We start from the raw sequence: 23,106 nt of genomic DNA on the forward strand, positions 1-23,106 counted from the left end.
TGTGCCCATTTTCCTCAATTTTATATGTGGGACGCCTGCTGCAGCATGGCTTGATGAGCCCTGCCTAGGTCCGCACTCAGGATCCAAACCTGCAGAGCACAGGAACTTCAGTACTATGCCAGCAGGCTGGCCCCGACGTTTTCACTTTTTAAAGTAGTGCAAAGTGTCCTCAAATTAGAATGACTTGACAGTCCCCCTTTAAGTGGATTATCCTTATTGGTTCATATATTTGTTCTAAACACGTCCTCTCTTTCATAACATTGTGGGCCTCTATCCGTGATTTTAATTTTCTAGATATCGGCTGCTATATCTAAAATATTGAGTCAGATACATTTTACAGGTGACAGCCTTTAAGAGCTGTCTCTCTCTCTTTTTTTCCTCTTTAGAAGATGCCATTTTGGAGAGCAATGATGGGAAGACTTTATATTGCATAAAATCTATAAATAGGATGTTTGACTCCCAGACTGCTCTGGTCTATGCAGTAAATTACAAATCACTATGAAAACTACAGGATCACCACTCTTCTAAAACCATGTATGCAGTAGTATCCAACTTGGGGGCCCTAGAACCCAGGGATTAATATCCTCCATCTTCTTTAGTAACAGAAAAAAGTCTTCTCACTCTTGGTTGGTTGTTAACATTACAGCAGTTTCTGAGATTCATGAAAGGAAAATCATAAAAGAACCTCTAGGTTGTGAACTACTAGTTTAAACCAAATTCTACTGCAACATTGCTGAAGAATTTGTTAACCCTTTGTGATAGACAGGAATGCCTCATAGCCTATGAGAAACAAGCTGTCGGGACTGAGTTCTAAGATGGATGGGTAGCATATATTCATTGTCAGAAGGCTGGAAGTCCATCGTAAATAAAGTCCCTGTAATGGAGCACACTGTGTTGTTGGTATTTGAGAAAAATAAGATTTAAAGCTGTGTTGTGGACCTGTAGCTAGTGTGTTAAATTAAGAATATGCAGATTATGATCTGCTGAATGAGGAGGCACAAGCCACCCACATGGGGTTGGCAGGTACCTCCGTCAGCATCCAGCCTCTCACTTTGGGGAAGTGAAAACCCCAGGGTCATTTCAGTTAAAGGCGCAGTTTCAATACTCTTACACAAAGGAAGTAAAATCACAAGGTTTGTTACTTACAGATCCAGAAACGAGGTAGGGGGGACGGGCAGTGAGCCAGGGGAAGGGCAGTCCTCTGTCCCAGGTCCCGAGCAAGCAGGAGATAGAGAGCAGGGTAGCAACACCCAGGACTTATCAGGTGGTTGGGGCCAATGTCACTAACTTTTCTTGGGCTCACCTCTGAGCATCAGGATACCCCAGAAAAAGCAAAGCAGGAGCTTGTGGCAGGAATCGTAAGCTCAGGTCCTTATCAAAATGTCCAGATTCTGGATGTGACAGGGTTGTCATACTGTAAAATGCCTAAGCAGCAACTCAAAATAGCTGTTCTCTCATAACAAAAGTGTGACTTTAATGCCAGATTGACTGGACCTAGTCCAGTAGGTGCTTGAAAAAACAGACTTGGTTCTACAGAAGTGAATTGGAGTGTCTGAGTCTGCCTCAGACAGACTGAACAGTTGATGAGAAAATGCAAGGAAATCCCAGGCATCCTAGGACTCTTCATTTCCCCTCTCAGGGGAATTTAACTGGAGGGAGAGAGATGGTCTACCACACTGAGAGATAAATAATTAGAGGCACATAGCATCGCCTCTAAGAGCCACACATGGGTTTGAATCCTCGCTCTTCCACTTAGTAGCTTCGTACCTTCGGCAAGATATTTAACCTCCCTGAGTCAGTTCCTGTGGGGATAACAACTTCTTCATCACATTATTGTATTGTACAAAGCACTTGGGACTTTTTCCTGGCACTGAGTAAGCATTCAATAAATAATAGCAGTAACTGAATAGAGATGGAGGGATTCTGAGTTAGGGTCAGATAGAAAGTGACTTTTAGGGGAGGGTTTTTTCCTCCATCCTTCCTTAGCTAAAGTATAGGCGTCTTCAAAGAGTCATGGAGGCCGATGGGGACAGCGCATCTACCTCCACAGCCAGACCAGCAGAGAACTCTGGCACCCAGGTGGGTGCCAGTCGTCTCCACATTCCAGAAGCGTGTGTGATAGTTTCATTTTGCTAGGTCTCTAAGATATTACAAAAACGTAATTGGGTTTAGAAATAACAAAACATTCTTTTCATCTGACTTGGAAAATGTCTACTTGATAAGCTAGGTGTTATATTATCATCACCCAGCTGTGGAGCCAAATTTGTAATCATCATAGACCAAAAAAATAGCTACGGAAATGCTCGGCTTCCTGTGGATCCCAATAACATATAATCCTTTAATGGGGGACTCGGGGGTTTTGAAGAACTATAATGCCTGTGAAAAAGTTGCGTGTGGCTCTAAGTCTGCAAACACCTGTCAAGAACCTGAAATTCCCAACTCTACATAGAAATATTAAAGCTGAGAGGTTGCCTTGGTTGATTCCTCGGGTGTGGCCAGATCATGGTGCCACTAGATGTCACAACCCTGAATGAGTCCACCCTACAGAATTAGGGGCCTCACGCTTCTACCGAAGTTAATAAAAAGCTGTAAAAATATGTTCATATGGAAACCGAGGGAAGTGGCCATGAGAATTGATTCTACGCTGATTTTTTATTTTATCTTTCGGCTTTTTCCTTCTATCAAATGTTCATTTAGAAAAGGCATTAAAGGACAGATTTTCTTAAATAAACCTGATGTATTAATATTCAAGTTGAGGTACTAAAAAGATTGATCTGGAAGTGATTATTTACTTTTCAAAAATAATTGCTCTACAAAAAGACTCACTCAGGATTCCTCTAATTAATGAGGCCTCCTAAGGCATTTGACATTTAATTAGTTTTAATTACAGCTTTTGAGGACTACTCTGTAAGCAAGCCATACCTACATTCCTATTTGTTAATTGAAATAAGGACTAAATTATTACTATTGCGTTTTGGTAATTTTGAAACTAATTGCCTTCAGTTTCATGTAGGTTATTTGTTTTTAAATGAAATCTTCTAGGCCAGGAACTTTTTTTCTCCTGAGTCCATTGAAAGTCTCAATGATTAGAATGTATGTAATAGAGTAATTATCATCTATGGGATAGATCTTGTTTCAGATCTGCACTCTTAGGTACCATTTGCACAAAATCACGTTAATAGGAAGGTTATATACTATTTAAATGTCTGTCATGTATTATACTCCCTGCTCAGAAAAGGTCTTTATTCTCTGCCCCAATGGCATATTCTTTCTTCTGAGTCCATGGAAGCACCCTAGAATTTAAACAAGTATTCTTTTCAGAACCACTTGCCCTTCTTGCCTCCGAATGAGCGGCCTCCTGCGCCCTCCGCCTTGCCTCCCTCGCCCGAGGCTTGGAGATTGGAGGCCATGTCAGACCCAGGTCTGTGTTGGGTCCTTATCATCAGTGTATAACACTGGAAAAAGAAATGTATGCATCTGAGAATCTGGATTTTGACTGTAAATCACATCTGCCCTTGTAATTAATCAAATAGAGGTTCATTTATGGCCATTTTGTCATTATAAAACTTTAATTTCTGTTTGGCTGAAAATATCCCTGATGGGTATGTGACAGGGTTGTGAACTCTTTGTATAAAAGCCTCTTTATAAATACGATTTCTTAAGGCTGTAATGATTTTGTTATCTGGGAGAGGGAGTGTGGGAAGAAATGTAAAATACAGGGCAGAGGGCGTGCAGTGAAGGCAAAGTTACAAAGTTCAAGGAAGCCTGCTTACAAAACTCCTTTCTTTGGATTGCTGACATTATCCTGAAGTCGGCTTTCTGGAGAAGAAAACTCATAGTGAAGGTGAGTCCAATCTTAGATCAAGCTCACCTACACTATATATATTTTCTGAATCGTGGTCAACATATTGACAAAATGGTCATTACCCCACCTCAGTATGCCAAAATCTCTTTAATGACGGCCCACAAATCCAAGCAGCATGATCTCTGAGACAGGAGATTTTCACCCACAGGCGTGTGACAGTAGATTTTAGACTATAGACAAGGAAGTATGTGGCCTTGTCAGTGGGTAAGTCCAGACCCACTGCCTTGTCTATAAAAGCTGAGTAACTACTGCAATGAAATAGAATGTTTCTTCCAAAAAAGACAGTTAAGCAAAGAAATGTCATAGTAAATGTTCCATTTACTTTTTTTAAGCTGTCTCTTTGGTCCAGTTAGTGAAGGGATGTGAAGGTGTCATTTCTTCCATAAAAGACTAGTAGGGAGTTCCAAGAAACAGAGACTTTCCAGGAAACATTATCGTACCAAAAGCCCCCATTCCCACACTAGGCTGTTTCATAAACACTTGGTGGGGCTTTTGTTTCTTGTATTATTTTAATCCCTAGGGAGGAAGAGTCCGAGAAAGATAATGTCATGGGAGAAAGAAAGTAGTTCATAGGTAATGTGTATAAAATTGTTTTATGTTTCAATTTGCCCTCTAAACATCTACATGTAACTTTGTTTTCCAGCCATGCAATAATGAGCTTTGTAGATTTAACAGCTTCTCATGCATTGTTTTTAACATGTGGCTATTTAGGGAGAAGACCTTGTTTTCCATTTATCACAAATTATTGGTCCTTCATCCTGTGCTCTGTTCCCTCCTGGCTAAACAGAGTTAGAGAGAGCTCTAGGAAGTGGAGAGGTGAAAAGCCGCTTAACCGCCTATTCCAGGAGTCAGGAAATCAAGTTAAACTTTTTGGACAGTATTCTGAAAATAAAGAAAATAGCCCCATTCTATGATTTTGACCACAGATTGAAGTTGGGTTTTGACTTTGTTGACGACCTTCACTTAGAAACATGAAGTCATTTATTCTGTTGGGTATGTTCCATCTTTGCTGTAGCTGTTAGATAATAAGCTACCACTGATGACTTTTTTCTAGCTTTACATGGCCGTTGATGGTGAAGGCAGAGAGCAATGGAAAGCTGTGTGTCCTCCTTTCCATCTTCTTAAATGAAAGGAGAGCACAGGTCCGAGGACTCAGTGCATGGACATACCCAGGCACATTTTTCAAGTTTCTTTTAAACTTAGGGAAAAAAAGCCATGCCTCCTTCAATCCAGTATCCCTTTCTAATAACTGCCTCCCCCTTCCTTTCCAGCCGGTGTTCTTGCACAGAGTGGTCTGCCTTCACTAACTCCAGCCTCACCTCCTCGAGTGAGTGTACCTTTGACTCACTAGAATCTGGCTTCTGCTCCCTTCCCTTGACTCAAGCTTCATTTGCTAAGATCCCCAGTAACCTGCGAACTATCACATATCTTCCAGACCTTTCCTGACTTCCTGACATCCTTCCATCTTTCCACTGTCGTTCTCCTGTTATTCTCCCCACCACCCTTGGCTTCTTTGACACCGTTTGGACATGGTTCTGTTCTGGGAGCAGTAAAATGCAGCCACTTGTTTCTCTCCTTCTTTGTCTGCTTTTCTGCCCATCCCTTGGGAGTTCAGCCTTCTTCACTTCTCATCTGAGATCTCAGTGCAGCCACCGTGACTTCACACTATCCATCAGTCGAACACCAAGCTCAAACTCAGTATTTTCAAAACTGAACTCTTTGGTTTCTCCAAAGCTCTGTTCTTCCTTCTAAGTTTTTGTCTGATAAATGGCACCAGTATTTGTCTCGTCATCCAAGCCCCCCGACCAGAGCCTCATTCTGGTGGTTTTGTCATGCCTCTGTATCTGTTGTGCACTCATAATTCCTTCTTCCTCGAGACTCTCTCAGATAAATTTCCTATGACTTTGTTCTTCTCCTGCCACCTTGAACAAATTCGTGGTGCTCATGCTAACCCATGCTCATACTTCTGTTATTATACTGTCAATTCTCAGTTATGTGTTTGTCTTCCTCCCTCACAACTAATTCCATGAGTTAGTCATTTTTGTATACTCAACAAGTGTATGATAGGCACTCAGCATCTATTTGAACAAATAAATAGCAAAATGGAATTGTCATGTAGGAAAAGGGAAAGGGATGGCCATGTCCATCAGACTTTTAAGGACAATGGAAGATATGGTGCCTATGATCCTGGCTGTTAGCCCCCAGGACAGACCCTTTTTACAGTTTACGTCAAACCCCCACTGTTAGATTATTTCAGTGTGTTAGATGGCAGTCACTTGAATATGCCTTCCTAAGAATATGCCTCTTAGACTAAAAAAAGTGACAGTTCTAGAAAGAGCAGAACTCACCACTTCCACCTTTCAATAAATTAACTCTGTGTATAGCCCTGGGTTAGCAATCTGCTGCATTGATACCAAGGACAGTTGTGTTAATCCTGGGTAGTAGTATCTTATATTTGATAAGAACTGAAACATTGAGCATTTAGAAAAGGGAAAAGACTTGTGAAGGAGCAAGGATGAGAGAATTGTGTTGGAAGTGTAACTGCTGGAAAGAAAAGCTTTAGACCAGAACTGTGTCCCAAGGCTCTGGGTACAGATGGGAGTCAGCTCTCCCTGGTGCCACTCGAATCCATGTTGCGCTCATTGTTGTAAACAGTAGGTGCCAGGAGTTCTCTGTGAACACCCAAGCTACTCATAACCAGAAATTACCTACCAGTAGGCACAGGTAACTCATAACCTGTGGTGGATCGTAACACCTGCCTCAAAACAGCACACCCACCCCTCGCCTAGGACCAGAGTTGGAGGTTTATTCCTGATACTCCAGATCTCTCTCCCTCCTTGTGCTGCCAGTTGAAGTTCAGTCTGAAGTGCTGCATTGGCAGGAAAGAGAAGGATGCTAGTCCACCAGGCATGGTGTATTCTATTTTATCCTCATTTTAGAATAGTAATTATTCTGGGAGGTGCTGAAAATGAAAGCCACAACATTTCCCAGTTTAGAAATACTGTCATTGTCCTTTTCACTCTGATACAATGTCAAGTGCGGTGACAGTGGACTTGACGGTAGTCATATGTGCCAGGTCTGCTGATACCTTTTTTCCCTAGATTGGCACTGATATGAAGACACAAAAAAATTCACATCCAGCCCAAATAGACTTATTAAGAACAATTTGCACATAAAAATGTAAAAGGCATTCTGATGGTATAGGCTTAAAAATAAAAGTGCCTTTTTCTTGTATTTTGTGTGATGTCTGTTAACTTCCACGTGGCATTCTGTGTGACATATTTGTGCCAGAGGTGACAAATCCCCACACTCTGCCATCCACAGGGCAGTAATAACAATGATGACAGTCCCTACCATTTTCATTTTCAGGCTAATTGAATGTACATGGGAAGTAAATAAATATAAACAGTGTGTTAGCACAGTTCAGAAGCAGTGACCAGTTCTGGTGGCTACTTACCATGGTCCCAGACCAGCATTTAACGTTAGGGGCTGGGCCTTAGGAACTGGCATTTAGGTGGGATGGCACTGAGAACCAGAGCAGAGAAAAGGACAGGAAAGCACAAGGTATGTTTAGGCGACACTGAATCCAAAATGTTGCATGAACCTGTGTGTTCATATAGAGGAGGAGTGGGAGAAATAACTGGAAAGATAGCATAAGATGGCATAATTTCTTCTAGCTAGAAAGACTACAGAGGGCCTCAGTGGGAGGCAGGAGAGGCTGGACTCTATCCAGTAATCAGAGGAGGCCACTGGAGATGGGAAGTAACATGATGAAAGCCACATGCTGAGACCTGTAGAAGGAATGTGCTGAAAATGTTGCACTTAACAGTGAAATTGAATATGAGGGGAAACTGGAAAAAGGGTGATTGGCCATCTAGTCTTGTAAAGTGCCTTTTATCGTCAGATAAAGTTCATTTCAAGCACAGCTACTTTCTTCTTGGATAAAAATGTCCCGTGTTGAATCAAATCAAGAAGCAAAGAAAAGTAGAATGATGACTGTTACAAGAGACAGGAAGTAAGAGGGTACAGTAAACCCTCAGTATTTGTAACTTCCAAATCCCCAAACGTGTACGTTCCACCCAAGCGTCTAAGTTCCCCATAAAGTGCAGTGAAATATGATTTCATTTGAGGAACCACATCTGGTAGCTACAAGTTGACAATGACATGTGGAGATGTGTACTAGGGTCCTCAGCTGCTCTCGCCCACTGAGGGCCACCCTCGTGCACCTGCCTGGTGTGGCACAAGCCACTCATTTGTGCCTTGAAAAAATTACAGCTCAATTCTTGTCATGGACAGGGTCCCTGTAAAGTCATTTTTGTTTTGTTTTCTAACTACCTTTTCTCCTAAACAGGTTTCAAATAAGCCTAGTTCTTTCCCTCTGAACTCACACGCTCAGCCCTGTGTTTATATCTTTGCTGACCACATCCCATCTCCTAAGAGTAAGATCACACACATGGACACACTGGCACACATGCATACACACTCTCACACACACACATTAGTTCTTTAACTTCTTTCAGGAATCATGTGGCCACCCCAAAAGTTTTCTATATCTCAAACGCTGGGGAGTTCCATTTTAAATGCTCCCGGTTAGCCATGGCTCACCTCACAAGCCCTGTGACCTACAAATACTTCTTCTCACTACTCGCCTGCCTTCCCCTGTGGGAGACCTATTGGAAAGCTCTTTGGAATAGCCCAATTATGGAAGGAAGTGGCAGAACCACCTCTAAGTGACGTTGAGTGCCTGGGTTTGGTTATAAAAACAGGAAGAGAAGACTTCCAATAGGTCAAATTGAACTACAAGTGGCTTCTTTTCTGTGTTCTGAGACCCAGGTCGGCTGGTTACTTGAAGTTAAAATGCGTATTATAATTGACATCTAGGTAAGCAGTCCCTAATGAAATGTCATGTTTAATGACTAATACCAAAATTTAGAAAATTCTAAATCAAATTCAGCACCAACCATGTTTTCCTCTTGTTCCTTTCTAACTCGATGTTGAGAAGTGACTGTTTATTTTGAAAATTAAAAAGTTAACTGACAGACTCCTTATCTTCTTAGATTGTCCATGATTCCTATTACTATAAACATAAATAGAATCAAGCACATGTATAATAAAGTTATATCCATCCACCCTAGATTCTAGATATTCCCTGAGAAAGGAAAAAAACCGTAATTGGCCACTATACAATTCACTAACAAGACAGAAGGAAGATGATACAGTATATTGGTTATTTATTTTGTAACCAGAATATACCCCCAAAAGCCAGGAAATGAGTGACCCTACCAGAGCTTCAGTGTCCATAGTTAGTTCTCAGCTTCTTAAGGAAAAAAGACCCCAAAGTGGCTAAGAGTTCCCCTGGGCCAGCTGGACGATCCTCTGTCTTGCTTGTCCAAACCTCATTTCCTCCCAGATTTTCTTTCTGCTGTCATCCACCACCTTTTAAAGAACTCAAAAGGGAAAAGCCTGCAGCTGTTGGAGAAGAAAACCTGCTGCTCTGAATATTTTGTTTTAGCCTAAAGAGCTCCAGATGAAACACTGCATCCAGTGGGCCCCAGTAACCAGGGCTGTGGGTGCTCCAGGTGGGAGCGATGATCCCCAGCCCCAGGAAGAAATGCAAGGGGTGAGACTTTTTAAATTGCTTCCATTTCACTTAGAATTAAGTTTTGCAGGGTCACGCATGGTCACATGACTTTTCCTACCGTCTAGCTTTCTCTGGCACTGAGTCAGGCCTGGGAAGCCAGTTAAAGGCCTGGTGTGCAGTGTAGGTGGTGGAAGATGCTACGTAACGGGAACCCATTTCATTTGGTGTTAAGCAAGCTCATTACCAAAGCTAATGGGAGCTTACTGTTTCATTCTTTATTCACCCAGAGCTGCTGGGACAGAAAAGAATTGAAGGCAAAGGTGAAAAAATTGGTGGGGACACGGCCTAAAATCAGGCGAGGGCAAATTTGATGAAGTCAGAATTGGCTCTTTTTTACCTAGGTAGCAGAACCAAGTAGAAACTGCCCCCTGCTGCCTGACACAGAGAAGTGCATAAAAAAAGTCCACTTCATTAAAAACAATCATATTCTGAGGCCTGCAGTGAATGGAAAACAAACTGGGGTGATGGCAGGCTGATTTGAGGAAGCTGCAGTGTCACAGGTCCCCCAGCTCCTCTCCAACACAAAGATGAAGGGAGGATGAGAGAGGTGGACGCAGCTCTTATAAAAGCACTCTTTGGATTTGGGCAGCTGCCCTCTTGCTCGGTCCAGCAGCGTCAGTATAAGCCGAGAGCTTGTTAGAAATGCAAACCCTCAGGGCCCCCCTAGGTCGGCTGAATCAGAATCTGCATTTCAACAAGATCCCCAGGAGATTCACGTGCACATTTACATGTGAGAAGCCCTGAAGATAACTCAGAAGGACCTTTAACAGTGGAGAAGGCCCACTGTTCCTTGAGGTTTGGGTCAAATTGAACTCAATTTGAACAGTGAATAAACACAACTCAGTAGGAGACTTTAATCCTCTTATGTGATTGCCCTTATTTTCTTAATATTCCTGCTTTATGCATCCTCACATATCACTGGCTCTTTAACTTGCTGCATTTCACCTTACTTGCTATCATTCAGCAGCAACTGGCATTTGCCAAGGAGTTTCTTTCAAAATAAGTCTGTCCCAGCAAGGACACGACAGGCGTCGTTTTTGTCTCTGGCAGCCTCTGTGTTTCCCATCACTCTTGTCTGCTCCAGTCTTCTCTCTCCCTTCCTTACATCCCTCCTGTTAGCATTTTAAGAGTAGTGACTTGACCCTACAAGATCGAGCTGGCCCCCAGTGGCATTGTTGGTCTTTTGCTAACCCAGAGTGTTCTTTTCTGCGCCAGGTCAGGGAAGAATGCCGGCTCCTGAACGCCCCACCTGTTCCACCCCGAAGTGCAAAGCCTTTGTCCACAAGTCCCTCCATCCCTCCTCGCACAGTCAAGCCAGCGCGGCAGCAGACTCGCTCTCCCAGCCCCACCTTGTCCTACTATTCTTCAGGGCTGCACGACATGTAAGTCTTGACGTCAGGGCCCACTTCAACACGATTCCTCTCATCAGCCAGGTCCCGGGTTCTTGAGAACAGTTTCAAGGTAGCCACAACCTAGGCAGGTGGTGGGAGAGGAAATGTTCTTTTTAAACATTAAAAAGAAAAACAAAATTCTACTGGAAGAGCATGATGGGGCCCTGTTGGTTTTGAGCTAGGATGGAAGAGCCAGTGACCTCAGAAGACACAAAGTCTGTGAGAAATTCAGTGATAAAGGCTAGCATCTAGTTCTTTCCACTTTGGCTTCGACACAAGCAGACAGCACCTTCACCTAGGCCCTAGAATTGAAAGGGTCCTGTTGGCTCTCTACTCTGCACTTCTGCTCAGGGCAGGACTCGCTCTTGATCATCACTGTTGGGTTGTCATCACCACTGTCTGGATTCTTCCAGTGCCTGGAGCCGTTCTTTTGCAGTGTGGCTCATTCCATTGTTGGCAAATGCCAATAACGTTTTTTAGAAATCTTTCATTATATTGAGTTGAAATCTATCTCCATGTAACTTCCAGCTATTTCTTGTGTCTAGAAAAACCAGTCTAGGTCCCCCCTGCTTCTCTTTGTCAGCCTGTGAAAAACGTCAAGTCAGTTATGATCTAAGTCTTCTCTTTTCCAAAAGAGACAGCCTCAGTTCCATCAGCTGTTTCCCCTGACATCACTGATCCCTCATCAGCCTGGTCACCCAGCCCTAAGCACACTCTGGTTTCACTGTCACTCTTAAAATACAGCCCCAGAGCTGAATGCACCATGTGTGATCTTTATAGTGTAAACGAGCTCTTTTTTGCAGGTCTGTTTTTGTTCTCTGGACATTTAAATCCTTATACTAATGTTACTCTATTGTACAGAAACCAAGGCAAGCATAAGCATTTTATTTGAAGCCTTTCTTCCTACCTCATAGTTTATATTTTTTTTTAAATTGTATATTTGCCATTGCCACTGTAGCATTTTAAATCATCATGTTCATATCCATAATTACCAATGTATTTTAGTAATTTAAAGATTCTTTTTTTAAAAACCCAAGGAGGTTAGCAGGTATTTTATTGAATTCATGATAAGAAATATATTTTTTTTCCTCAATTTTTCCTACATGTTTCTGCTCAGAAGTAATATCTGTGGGGTAAGGAAAAACCTGGGATTTGGCTTTTCTTTTTTTACTAATCTCTCTTTCTGTGTTTGGTTTTAAGCAGCGTTACTAAAAGTGACCCAAGTCCTTCTGAAAGTGCTCCTGTTTCCTGCTATCCGTGTAACCGCGGGAAAACTGATTCTGTGGACCTGAAGTCCCCGTTTGGAAGTCCCTCTGCTGAAACTCTCTCCTCCAGGCTCTCGTGGCCCAACCATTACTCGGGAGCGTCGGAGAGCCAGACCAGGAGTGACTTCCTGCTGGATCCAAGCAGGAGTTTCAGTTATCCCAGACAAAAGACGCCAGGCACACCAAAGAGAAACTGCCCAGCACCTTTTGATGTTGATGGCTGTGAGCTCTCGGCCAGCCCCCCCGGCCCCGTCACTGCAGAATTCAGTAGCAGCGTCTCTGGTTGTCCTAAGTCAGCCAGCTACTCTCTGGAGAGCACGGACGAGAAAACTCTTGCAGCTGGCACGACAAAGCAGAGCGTTTCATGCCCTGCCTTACCCCCCAGGGCCCCAAAACAAGTGGAAGAGAAAGCGGCCTCTGAAACTTCTCCTTTGCCTCTGAAAATCGATGGTGCTGAGGAGGACCCCAAGGCGGGGTCACTGGACCTGTCTGAGGACCAGTACTTTGTTAAAAAGGGCATGCAGGACCTCTTCTCCGGCTCCTACCCTTTCTCATCTCCACTCCACCTCCAGCTGGCCCCCAGGTCCTGCGGTGATGGCTCCCCGTGGCAGCCCCCCGCCGACCTGTCAGGACTCTCCATAGAAGAAGTGTCCAAGTCGTTACGGTTTATTGGTTTGTCTGAAGATGTCATATCATTCTTCGTTACCGAAAAGATTGATGGGAATTTGCTTGTTCAACTAACGGAAGAAATCCTCTCAGAGGATTTCAAATTGAGCAAACTGCAGGTGAAGAAAATCATGCAATTCATTAATGGCTGGAGGCCCAAAATATAGCCAAATGACCCCAGCTAGTGTTGAACGAAACTGATACATGTGTGTGCTAGAAGGGTTGGGCTGGGACACAAGTTCATGGGTTTTTTTTGCACTAAAAATCTTCTCTGTAAGTAGGGATAAGAGAAACTCTTACTATGCAGATTCCGTTTTTTGAATGGTGAACAGGCTATTTTGTACATCAATAAAAATGCTGTACAGAACACTTAGAGGTGTGCCTTGTACATCCCTCAACACTCAACAGCTGCTAAAAGACAAAAGGCGTGCTCAGAGAAGTACTTCTTGCCCAAGTAGATGTCTGCGAGGAGGTATGATATTTATTACAAAATAGCCAAAGCTGAAAAACATAAGAATCTTAAAAAAAAAAGAAAGAAAAAAACACACATTGAACAACAGTTCCCTCCTTTGGGAGGAATTGACTTTAGACAATTAACTCTATTCTGTGCTCTGTTGTTTGGATTACTTAATGCTAATTGTTTTACTCTTGTGCCTGAAAATGTTAGTGATATGAAATGACACTTTAATGTTATATGCTTGGTGGGGATCTTTTCATCAAAAGACGTTTTCCAAAAGTCGTGTAGATAGAGGATATAAGACATCTTTAGAAATAATACAAATCATGACCACAATAATTTATCTATAACTGCTGCTAATTTTATTAAGCAGAGGAAAAAAACCCAGAATATATACATATATGTGTATATATATGTATATGCAATATAAATGTATATGTTTTAAACATCATTATGAGTCTGATATTTGAGATAACATCTGTTCACTTTCAGATATCCATTGAGGTTTGGGACCTGGCTCTCTTAGGAATAGTGGACAGAATGATTCCAAAGATTTTCAGAAGCCTGTCACTCAAAGTTTAGTCTTTATTAGGCTTCGTCACTGAAAACTTGGAACAAATCAATAGAGAGTCTGTATTGAAGAATTAAATTTGATTTTAAGCCCATCGTGGGACTGGGTTTTGCATAGAATATTCCTGTGCTGATGTCTGGGAAAATGACAATTTCTGTCAAATGATAATTCTCCTGTTTGAGAGTTTTATTCTCTTGGCGTGTGATAGTGAGAGCTGTGAAGGGCATTTCTGAGAGTGTGTAGAATGTTCTCAACATGCTTCATGCTTTAGGAGAGCTCAGAAATCAGACGTACCCTCTTATGTTGTTGTATGTGCTACAGCTGTTGAGTAATTCTTAAAAGCGTCAATAAGTGTACGTTAGGTCATAATTTCTCCTTTCCTCTCTTCCAAAGAAAATACATTATTACCACATTTTCATTCCAAGAATTCCAGGACATTATTCTGACAATTTTTGCCAAATGTGGTTAAATAATCCAAAATATAATGACCTCATCATCATTATTGGCTTTTTGAAGGAATACAGTCTTAGACAAGTTTTGGTTCTCTAAGGAAGCCATCACATCTATAGCCCTGCATCCCGTCAGGGTCTGACTCTGGATGTGCAGACAGTCTGTGAGTGAGGTTGGCCAGCCAGAGGTCCACGTGACTTGCAGGATTGGCTTCTATTTTATTATCTGCTCTTCCTGCTCACCAAAATAAATAAATAAAGGTAAAGACAAGACCTGTCCAGTGTGGGATTTTTCTTGGGATTAAAAAAGATGTTTTTAATCCGTCTTACGGTTTAGAGTTGAGGTGAATTGATACCTCTTCTCATTTCCCATCTTAAATCTCCTTTAAAAAACAAAAAACACAGCATTTTTTCCCCCTAACACATCTCCCAAAATGTAAATACTATTCTCTAGGTAAAAAGGACCCCACAAAGAGAGTACTCTGTACAATTTGTCACGCTGGAGCATCTCTTCTAAAGTAACTGACAAATCTATGTAGCAGTTCCCAGTGCTGCAGTCACGTGACAAGACCCCTCAATTACTTTCATGTTTAGAAAACTTCCTTCTGTGTGAGAGGCAATGCCCTTAGTAAAGTTAACCTCTCAGAACTTTCCTTTAAAATGAAAACGGGATGCTATTGAAAGGCTGCGAGTTTTCTTTGGCAAACCCTTTCAGCATCTGTTTTAAAACACTTAGCCGTCAGACACAATTCTCAAATTCAGCGGGGAGGAACAGGGTGGGTCTGGGTCTTCTATGAAGGTTGCCCCAAATAAATCTTTTTTTCTTTTCTTTCTGTTTTTCCTTTTGCAAACACTCTACACAAAGTAGCTTCTGGGTTTTGTCTTGGCATATTTATGTTGAGTTTGTATGGATGGCAATGGCACTAGGGAGACTCCTTGAGAGCAGGGATTATGGCCTTTTGTTTCGTGTATTCACGTTCATTGAGCGCCTTGTGTGAGCCAGGCCCTACGCTGTTATGACTCGACAAAGCTGAAAAAAAGACATGGCTTCTACCCTCTTGGAACTCCTAATATTTATATTTAAAGTCACAATTGTTGAGACTGCACATGTGTGGGTAAGAGGAGCATGAAATCCTCTGGCAGTTAGATGCATGGAGAATTAAGCGTGTCCTGTCTTTAAAGAAACCATAGATTGAAGAAATGGCAGCCTCTATTAAAGAGATACAAAATAAACACCACAAGACCGTTAAAATTTGGAATACGTTGGAGGCAGAAAGTATCTCTAACTCCCACTAGCTGGTCTCATTTACTGATTTGGAATTTTTTTTAATTATAATAAGTATCTTCTGGCATCTCTAAAGCCACAGATAAATGTAATTGCCATTCCTGAACTGAGCACCTGTCTGTTGAGGACCTTGGCACCCTGACTAGACAAGGCACGCATAGCTGGAGAGAATCTTGACAAGAAACACCGAGCAGGGGTAGGAAGGAAACAGCTCTTTCCTTCTGAGAGCTGGGTTTTGTAGTGAAAAGTAATGTATGGAGATCCCCACAAGCAGAACCTTTTCTAACCAACCAAATCAAGACTGAGTACATCTGGCAGGTTTCCTGCAGTCTGTGCAGTGACCACGGTGCTTGGGGGAAGGTGTCTGTCCATACAGGACTCTTTTGTCTTTAAATTCTTGGCTAAAATCATCATGGCTCCCATCAGAAAAGAAAATCAGCAATAAACCAAACCAAGCAACTAAATGTAAAATGTGGACCTGACTTATGTTGGGCTGGAGAACTCAAACACTCACAGATCAATTCCTTCTCAGAATCTTGTAAAATGCCTGCAAATTCTCTCTTCTTTAAGTTGAGCTGCTCAGCTTTATGAACTGTGAAATTTACATTTATGCTCTTTCAACCCACATAGACGGCAAGCTGCGAGCTGCCCATTCAACTAAATTGCAATGTTTATTCTTGTTTCATGTAGAAATAAAACAGCAATCTCATGGAAAAATGTTGTGACCATCCATTCCAAGCATTTTCAGTCACGTACATAAACACCCTGTGCTCACATTCCAGAACCACCTGCACATCATCCATACGGCTGCTCGAGAAGTTCAGGGGACGAGCGTGGATGGATAGAGGGTCCTTCGTTTTCCAAACACGTTGTATAACAAGTCACTACTCATCATGCCTACAGAGTATAAGATTAACATTTTGAATAACAAACTGGAAAACAAAACAATTCTCCAAAGAACCTTGTGAACTGTTCAAAGAAAATTCCAACTTCAGTCCACCAGAAAAGTTACATGTGAGATTGGACACACGAGACTTTCAGAAACTGTCCATTATGTCAATTCTGACTATTTTTCTAGTCATATAAGGCACCAGGCTGCTAGGACAAGAAATTTAAAATGCCCGGAGCACAAAAGATGGGAAGTAGGACTTTCATAGTGTGGGGTTATAATACTGTGGAATTCTTATGGTCACTTCTTGTCAAATCACATTGTGTAGTCTTCAAAACTTGGTGTTTTAAAATTTGTCTCATTGTGAAGGCCAGAAACTGGGGGTAAACATGGTTTCAGTTAAAAATATATACAAATATCTTCTGTAATTTTGCTGCTCTGTCTAATTTTTAGGCTATGAATTTTGTAATGAGCTTGTCAGATTATGGATTTCCTTTGTTTACAATCTCATGTAGTGGGGCTCAGATAATTTCTTAGCTATAAACCTCTTCTCCCATTTTCGTGTTAAGTTCCATTTAAAATATTGTTTAAGCTAAGCCTAAAAATTGAACTCAGTTGAAAATTTGGGAAGTTTTCCTTGACTTATGTGGAAATGGTATAGTCTTTTCAAAGAATTTTGTAACCGTCTTTGCAGTTTCTTTGCTTGGGAAAGTTGGATTGTTAATAACAATTGTATTACTTTCCAGAGCATTTTATCTAATGGGCCCAATGTGTACCTCAAGATAAACATGGTATGTTATGTCTAAAAAATTCATTGTTGATTTAAATGGTTCTGAAATGTCTATAAATAAAGAAATTTTAAAAGTTGACCCTCTTGCAGTTGTTCCTCAGTGAGTCAAATCTAGTGTATAGTTTTCTAGAACCTCTCTTCCCCACCCTCATTTAGGAGAAGGGAGCTTGTCTGAAGGGCTTCTTAATGCTGCAAGCCCGTTCCATGTTAAGAGATTGAGGACTATGGCTATTGCACATGGAAGAAGCCAGAAACCCGGCAACCTCATGGCATTCGAAAAGAATCCAGTAGCTGTGTGGTCAGGAGTTAGAACAAAAGACAAGTATAGATGAAGTGGTGATCTTTAAAAAAAAAAAAAAGTTTATGTTCATACAGGGAAAAGAAAGATGATACAAATTCATATCTCTTTGGCTTATATACAGTTTAACTTATATAATTACAACTAGCATAAACAGTGAGCAGAAATGGCTGGGGGTACTAGAGGAAGTCATGAACATTCAACATCTGTGACATCCACCAGTATGGTCTACAGAGAAGTTGGCAAATAGCAAGTGGAGGTTGGTTAAGGGAGCTTTTATTTAAAGTACTCCAAATAGCGTGAAGTAGTTTCCCAACATTTTGTGCCCTAAATCTTCCTGTCTTTTTGGGAGGAGGAGGGAATCAAACCATTTTATTGAGGGAATTCGGGGGAGGGTCAAAGGGCTGGAAGAACAATGAGATCAGATGTCTTCGGCCACATCCCCACCAAGATCTCCCCAGGTTCACAGTCACCGAAAAGTCTTCCTGTCTTAGTTTACTAGACAGAGCATCCCTAAATCGTTCAGTCCATCTTATACATAAGCCTTCAACCATTCTGTCCTATTTCACGGGGATAAAACGTGACTAAACCCATAGGTAGCCACTTTCCTGGATTTCAGGGATGTGCACTGGAAGAACCTAGAAGAGTGAGATGGGTTGGCAAAAATGCCCAAGGATCTACCTCAAGTTCCTAGGAGCACTTACATCGGAAATACGCCAGGACATTTGACTCCCTCAAACTGTATATTGCAAAGGAAATCTGAGTTTAGAAATAAGTTGGGTTAGAATCAAATATCCTCCGAATCCCACGTGTCTGAGATTAGAAAACGCCAAATCATTGAAAACAATGAGTAGGTGCGGGGTAAATTCTTATCTCACTGAAGTGACTTTTCCCTTAAGACACCCTCTTCTCTATTTCTGCCTCTCCTTGCTTAGCTAACTCGTACAACCCCTTCAGGATTTACTAAATATCATCCCCCAAGTTGATTAGGTTTCACTCCTCTGTGCTGACAGCTTCCTATGCATCTCTCTGACCCCTTGTAAGATATCAGGACTTAACGTCTTAATTGTTATATCTTCAAAAGTAGATGCTACTTGAGTTTCTATTGAATGACAGCATGAATGCCATCACATCTCTGATGGTGACCAGTCTTTGTGCCGTCAAGATCAAGACTAGCCTCATAACAACAGAATGAAGTCAAACAAATGACGTAAATGAAACTTGTATTCATCATAAAATTTCTGAGAATAAAAGAGAGCAAAATATGAACTTGTTTAGAGATCCTGGACTGAGTTTATATGACCTGCCAATGAATAACTTTTTCTTCTCACAGTTTGATTAAGCCAATGACTTCAATTTTTTAATGATATAAAATGAACTAAAAATACATCAGTGCGTTCCCATAGGTTGACTCAGATATTGGCTCTAAAAGATACAGACAACTGAAGAGTAGTAGATATGGTTGCATGACCTAAGCTAGGAGTGATCTGAGGACCAGAAGCAGTGATGGGTGAAGATAAGAAACTGGGTGCTCAGAAGTACAACTTACCAGGAGACCTTGTCGCAGAGCATAGGAAATTCTGTCAGTGGGCACATCGCTGAAGTTTAGAACCAGAGGAAACCTTGGAAATGATCTGGTCCAACCTCTTAACTTTATAGGCATGAAACCCATGGAGGGTAAATGACTTCCGCCAGGTCACCTACAGTTTGTGCCAGGACAAGAGCTAGAAATAAAATCTCCTGGTTCCCCATTTTATACTTACTCTGTTACAACATTGTCTCCCAATTTCCTCAATTGACTTCTTAAAATAGCATTTCATGATTTTTTCAGCATGTTTAATTCCCTACTCTGGTTCTCCCACTTCTCCTTCTTCTAAGGCTAAAAAATGGGAGACAATCTTCAACTGATGCTCCCCAGTCAGTGCTAGCTGGAAATCAAGAGAAACCTCTCCCGCTTATAAAATGGAGGCTCTGAGCATGTCTCCTACTTTTTGATTATAAGAGATGACTCACTAAGCAGAGAGACTAAGTCAGACAGGTATAAGATGAAAAACTGAAATATCCACAGAGCACACGTGTCTTTCATCCCTCTGTATGCAGGGTACAAACTGGGCCACCTAGGTGAAGAAGGAGCCGTAGTACTAAATGTGGCCACAGGGTGTCGGGCTTTTCCATCCAGCTAATGACAACCAAGGATTAGTCCAATCAACGCTCTGATGGAGGAAAATGGTGAGTCAAGTCAGTAAAGAGTAAAATTTTAAGTCCAGCCATATCAGAGGTCTCTATCTTCCCATGAGTCACTTTTCCACTTCCTTCGTTAGCCAAAGGCATTAGACTCCTGAAGTCATGGAAAGGAATAAACAGAAGTGGCTCAAAAAAGCTAAGGAATTTGAAAGTGGGGCACTGTACAGTTTTTCAAGCCAGATATCCACTGGGGAAGAGGGTAGAGGGATTTTCAATGTGCAAAATTGACCTGTCAGATGGCTTGCCCCTTCTTGGTTCTGTGTCTCTGGAATTTTGAAAGTGAATAATGCAAATCAGAAGCGCTTGAGTAAAGAAAGTTGTATATCAGGTTTTTTTATTCCACTGGTTGGTTTTGAGCAACGAAACTATCAACCGGAAACAAAAACTATCAAGTATCTTCACACTAAAGCTGACTTTCAAATTAGGGTAGAGACAGTACATCTCCAATCCTCCTTCACCTTGACGCTCAAAGCATAAACCTACCTAATAGATCCTGGAAGGAAGAATAAAGATAAATCCTAACTAACAAAGAGAATGTTAAGCTTCAGTTTTTGGATAAATATGTTTTGGCTTCATTTTCCATGCTTCTTACTCCTCTTGGTAGTGCAGTTATTAACAAAGTAAAAGAAGTCTCTTTTTCACTTCAACTTTTAAGGAGATGCTTGATTCGACAAATCTAGTGAACTGCCAATAGTTTCAGTTTTAGTTTAGGTTGCCATCTTGAAACAGTATAATTGCCAATGAAAGTTTTCATAAGACCCTTCTCACCTGTTTTTGTCACATTTCAGTGATTGGTGAATAAGGATCATGGAAAAATGAGACTGTTCTGAGAGGGGACCACAAGTCACAGAAACACTGCTCTTCACGTTTCAAAATAGTTTGAGATCCTGGTTTCATGCTTCTTTTTATGTTACCTCTGTCCTACACACGAAGGTCCTCACTTTTGGCTTCTTGTCTATGTGAAGACTGTAGAATTATGCCAGCTCTCCATATGCATCCTATTTGTCCCCATCTAAAGTTGAAAAAGTCTCGCAATGTAAATTATCATTTACCATTGAACCAAATGCCATCTTAACAGGTGATCTGACTGACCTCCTCTCCTTGAGCCAGGATCACTCATGAGCCCACTTGGTCTCAAAATCTGAGTCCTGGACAGGACTTCAAAGGCCTTCGCATACTGTGAGGATCTGTTCCTGTATGTAGCGATCTCCAGAGTAGAAGATTCCATTCCTACATTGAACAGTTCTCGGTTCTTCCTTCTCTGCCTCATTTTACAAATTAAATTGTCCACTTAATTTGGTGGTGTGTGAGTTATATCACAATTTGTTTAAAAGTTCACCTATTCCTCCATAGGGATAAATTGCGAATCGGGTCATTTTCTATCATATTCTTTCTCAGGCCTAGAAACTGATCATTTTCTTTTTAGTTTTCCTCTGATGAGAATAGCTCTTAAGTTGTCACCAAGGGCTCAGCACTGTGTACACCAGTTATCTGGCACATTTTGGAGAACTCAAATTTCTCTATATTAATCATCCCAGATGATAGAAAGATGCGGAAGTTATTTGTGCTGGCAGAAGGAAAGGGCAGCCTGTGGAGATAGCATGTTACAGCAACTGATCACGTACTGGGATCCAGGAATCAGTTAATCATTGATAGTTTGTTATCGGAAGGTTGAGATAACTAACTTATCTTTCACAGATGACTGTGCAGAAGAGCAGTTTGAAGCGTGGAATGGGGAAATGAAGTACACGTTCTTCTCGTTCAGCTAACTATTAAGTGTATCTCACCAGAATTAATGTGCAAGGGGGAAAATGCTATTATTTAACCTTTGCCAGCTTCTTTGAGAGACATGTTTATTTTTTCGCCTTTCCATGTTGCCAGTATTGGCCATTTTTAGAGCATTCATCTTCCACCCGTAGGCTTTGTCCCCTCCTGACCGTCACTCAGTGTCAGGGTGTGATTTTGGTGTGGGCGGATTATAAAGGAGAAGTCAGCAGTGGTTACTAGAGGTGGGGGTTTGATACCCAGCATGCCCTCAGCAATTCCAGCACCCGTGTTCCAGGCTGTGGATTATCCCACTTCCAGACTGGTTTAAGTTTATCTGCAGACCTAGCTCCGTTTCTCTCCTCCCTGACCCCTGCGGTCTTACTGTTACTGAAATAAAGGACCCCATCTACTCTGTCTATCTCCATTCTGGGTTTCTTCTCACACCTCTTGCCCTGGAACTTCTTAGATCTTTACCCAGACTGAGCCCAAATTTCACATTTCCCTGAATTCCTTTTTTGCTCTCTCATTCTATCTCTGGTTAGCTCATTATGATGCTTTAAAACATTCTCTAACCTGATTTTCATAAACACGTTCTTACTCCCACCAGGCAAATGACATTGGAGAGACTGGATGGATCTCACAGGCAGATGGAAGAAGGAAGGGCAGCTGTGTGCGGTTGGATGGGTTCATTAATTGAAGTAATTTGAGGAAAGTATCCACCATCATTCCCAAACAGTAAAAACTTACCTTTCAATACCAGATGCATGAGTGCTAAAGACAGATTTGAAATTACTTTTAGCGTCAATAAAATATTTATTAGCCAGCTCCCAACTCTCTGGCATGCCCCGAAGACATTCCCAGTATGTTTAGGGGAGAATGTGTCTCATTTGCTCCTTGGTTGAGCAACTCTCAGTTATTCTCTGACTCTCAATCCTGGCCACCGTGCCCAGTCCTGCCATGGCCTCAGGGTCACTTCCTGCTACTCATCTCCACCTGGAGCTCCTGAGCATGGCGTCTGGTTAGACAGGTGCTCCTGCAAACAGGCGCCACCGGAGATGTGCACGTAGGCATTTCCTGTCCTCCTCTGTCCCTTCCTCTCCTCAGCACCACAATATAGGTTCTGTGTACAGCTGTTCCATCAATGTGAATTACAGATGTGCTTTCTTAAAATCCCAGGTGTCCAGCAGGTATATACACATACACATTGACCCAAATAAACATACACATACACACATATATGCTACAGACAAATGTTCTCTCAAAGACTCCCAGTCCAACCCATGAGGAAATGGGCCCAATAATGAACCACAGACCTCTTCATAACTGCACCCTCAGCTACACCAATGCCCAGAGGAAGCTTTGCAATACCACCCGTAGAGGCAGGACTAGACTCTCAGATGGGCTTCCATCCTCCTCATCAGGATATGTCCGGAAGGAGGATTTACTGTTCTAGTGACAATAATTTAACACCTTTGGAGTCAGCCAGGCCTGAATTTGGATCAGAGCTCCACTCCTTATTATCGGTGTG

General features: G+C 41.8%; 1 protein-coding gene across 8 annotated transcripts in view; it reads left to right on the top strand.

The window, feature by feature from the left end:
* Positions 1–17,348, top strand: part of GAREM1 (GRB2 associated regulator of MAPK1 subtype 1) — a 188,867-nt gene extending 171,519 nt beyond the window's left edge. For 4 of the 8 annotated variants that reach the window (XM_070513248.1, XM_044774541.2, XM_070513249.1 and 1 more), the window contains 2 exons: positions 10,722–10,888; positions 12,098–17,348. In XM_070513248.1, the coding sequence (XP_070369349.1) occupies positions 10,722–10,888; positions 12,098–12,995 (1,065 nt within the window). In that variant the 3' untranslated portion in view covers positions 12,996–17,348. The remainder of the gene's footprint in view (positions 1–10,721; positions 10,889–12,097) is intronic. The other 4 variants (XM_044774542.2, XM_070513247.1, XM_070513250.1 and 1 more) reach the window with 1 other exon arrangement.
* The last annotated feature ends 5,758 nt before the right edge of the window (positions 17,349–23,106 follow it).

Source organism: Equus asinus, chromosome 7, assembly GCF_041296235.1.
Source record: "Equus asinus isolate D_3611 breed Donkey chromosome 7, EquAss-T2T_v2, whole genome shotgun sequence".
Classification (NCBI taxonomy): Eukaryota; Metazoa; Chordata; class Mammalia; order Perissodactyla; family Equidae; genus Equus; species Equus asinus.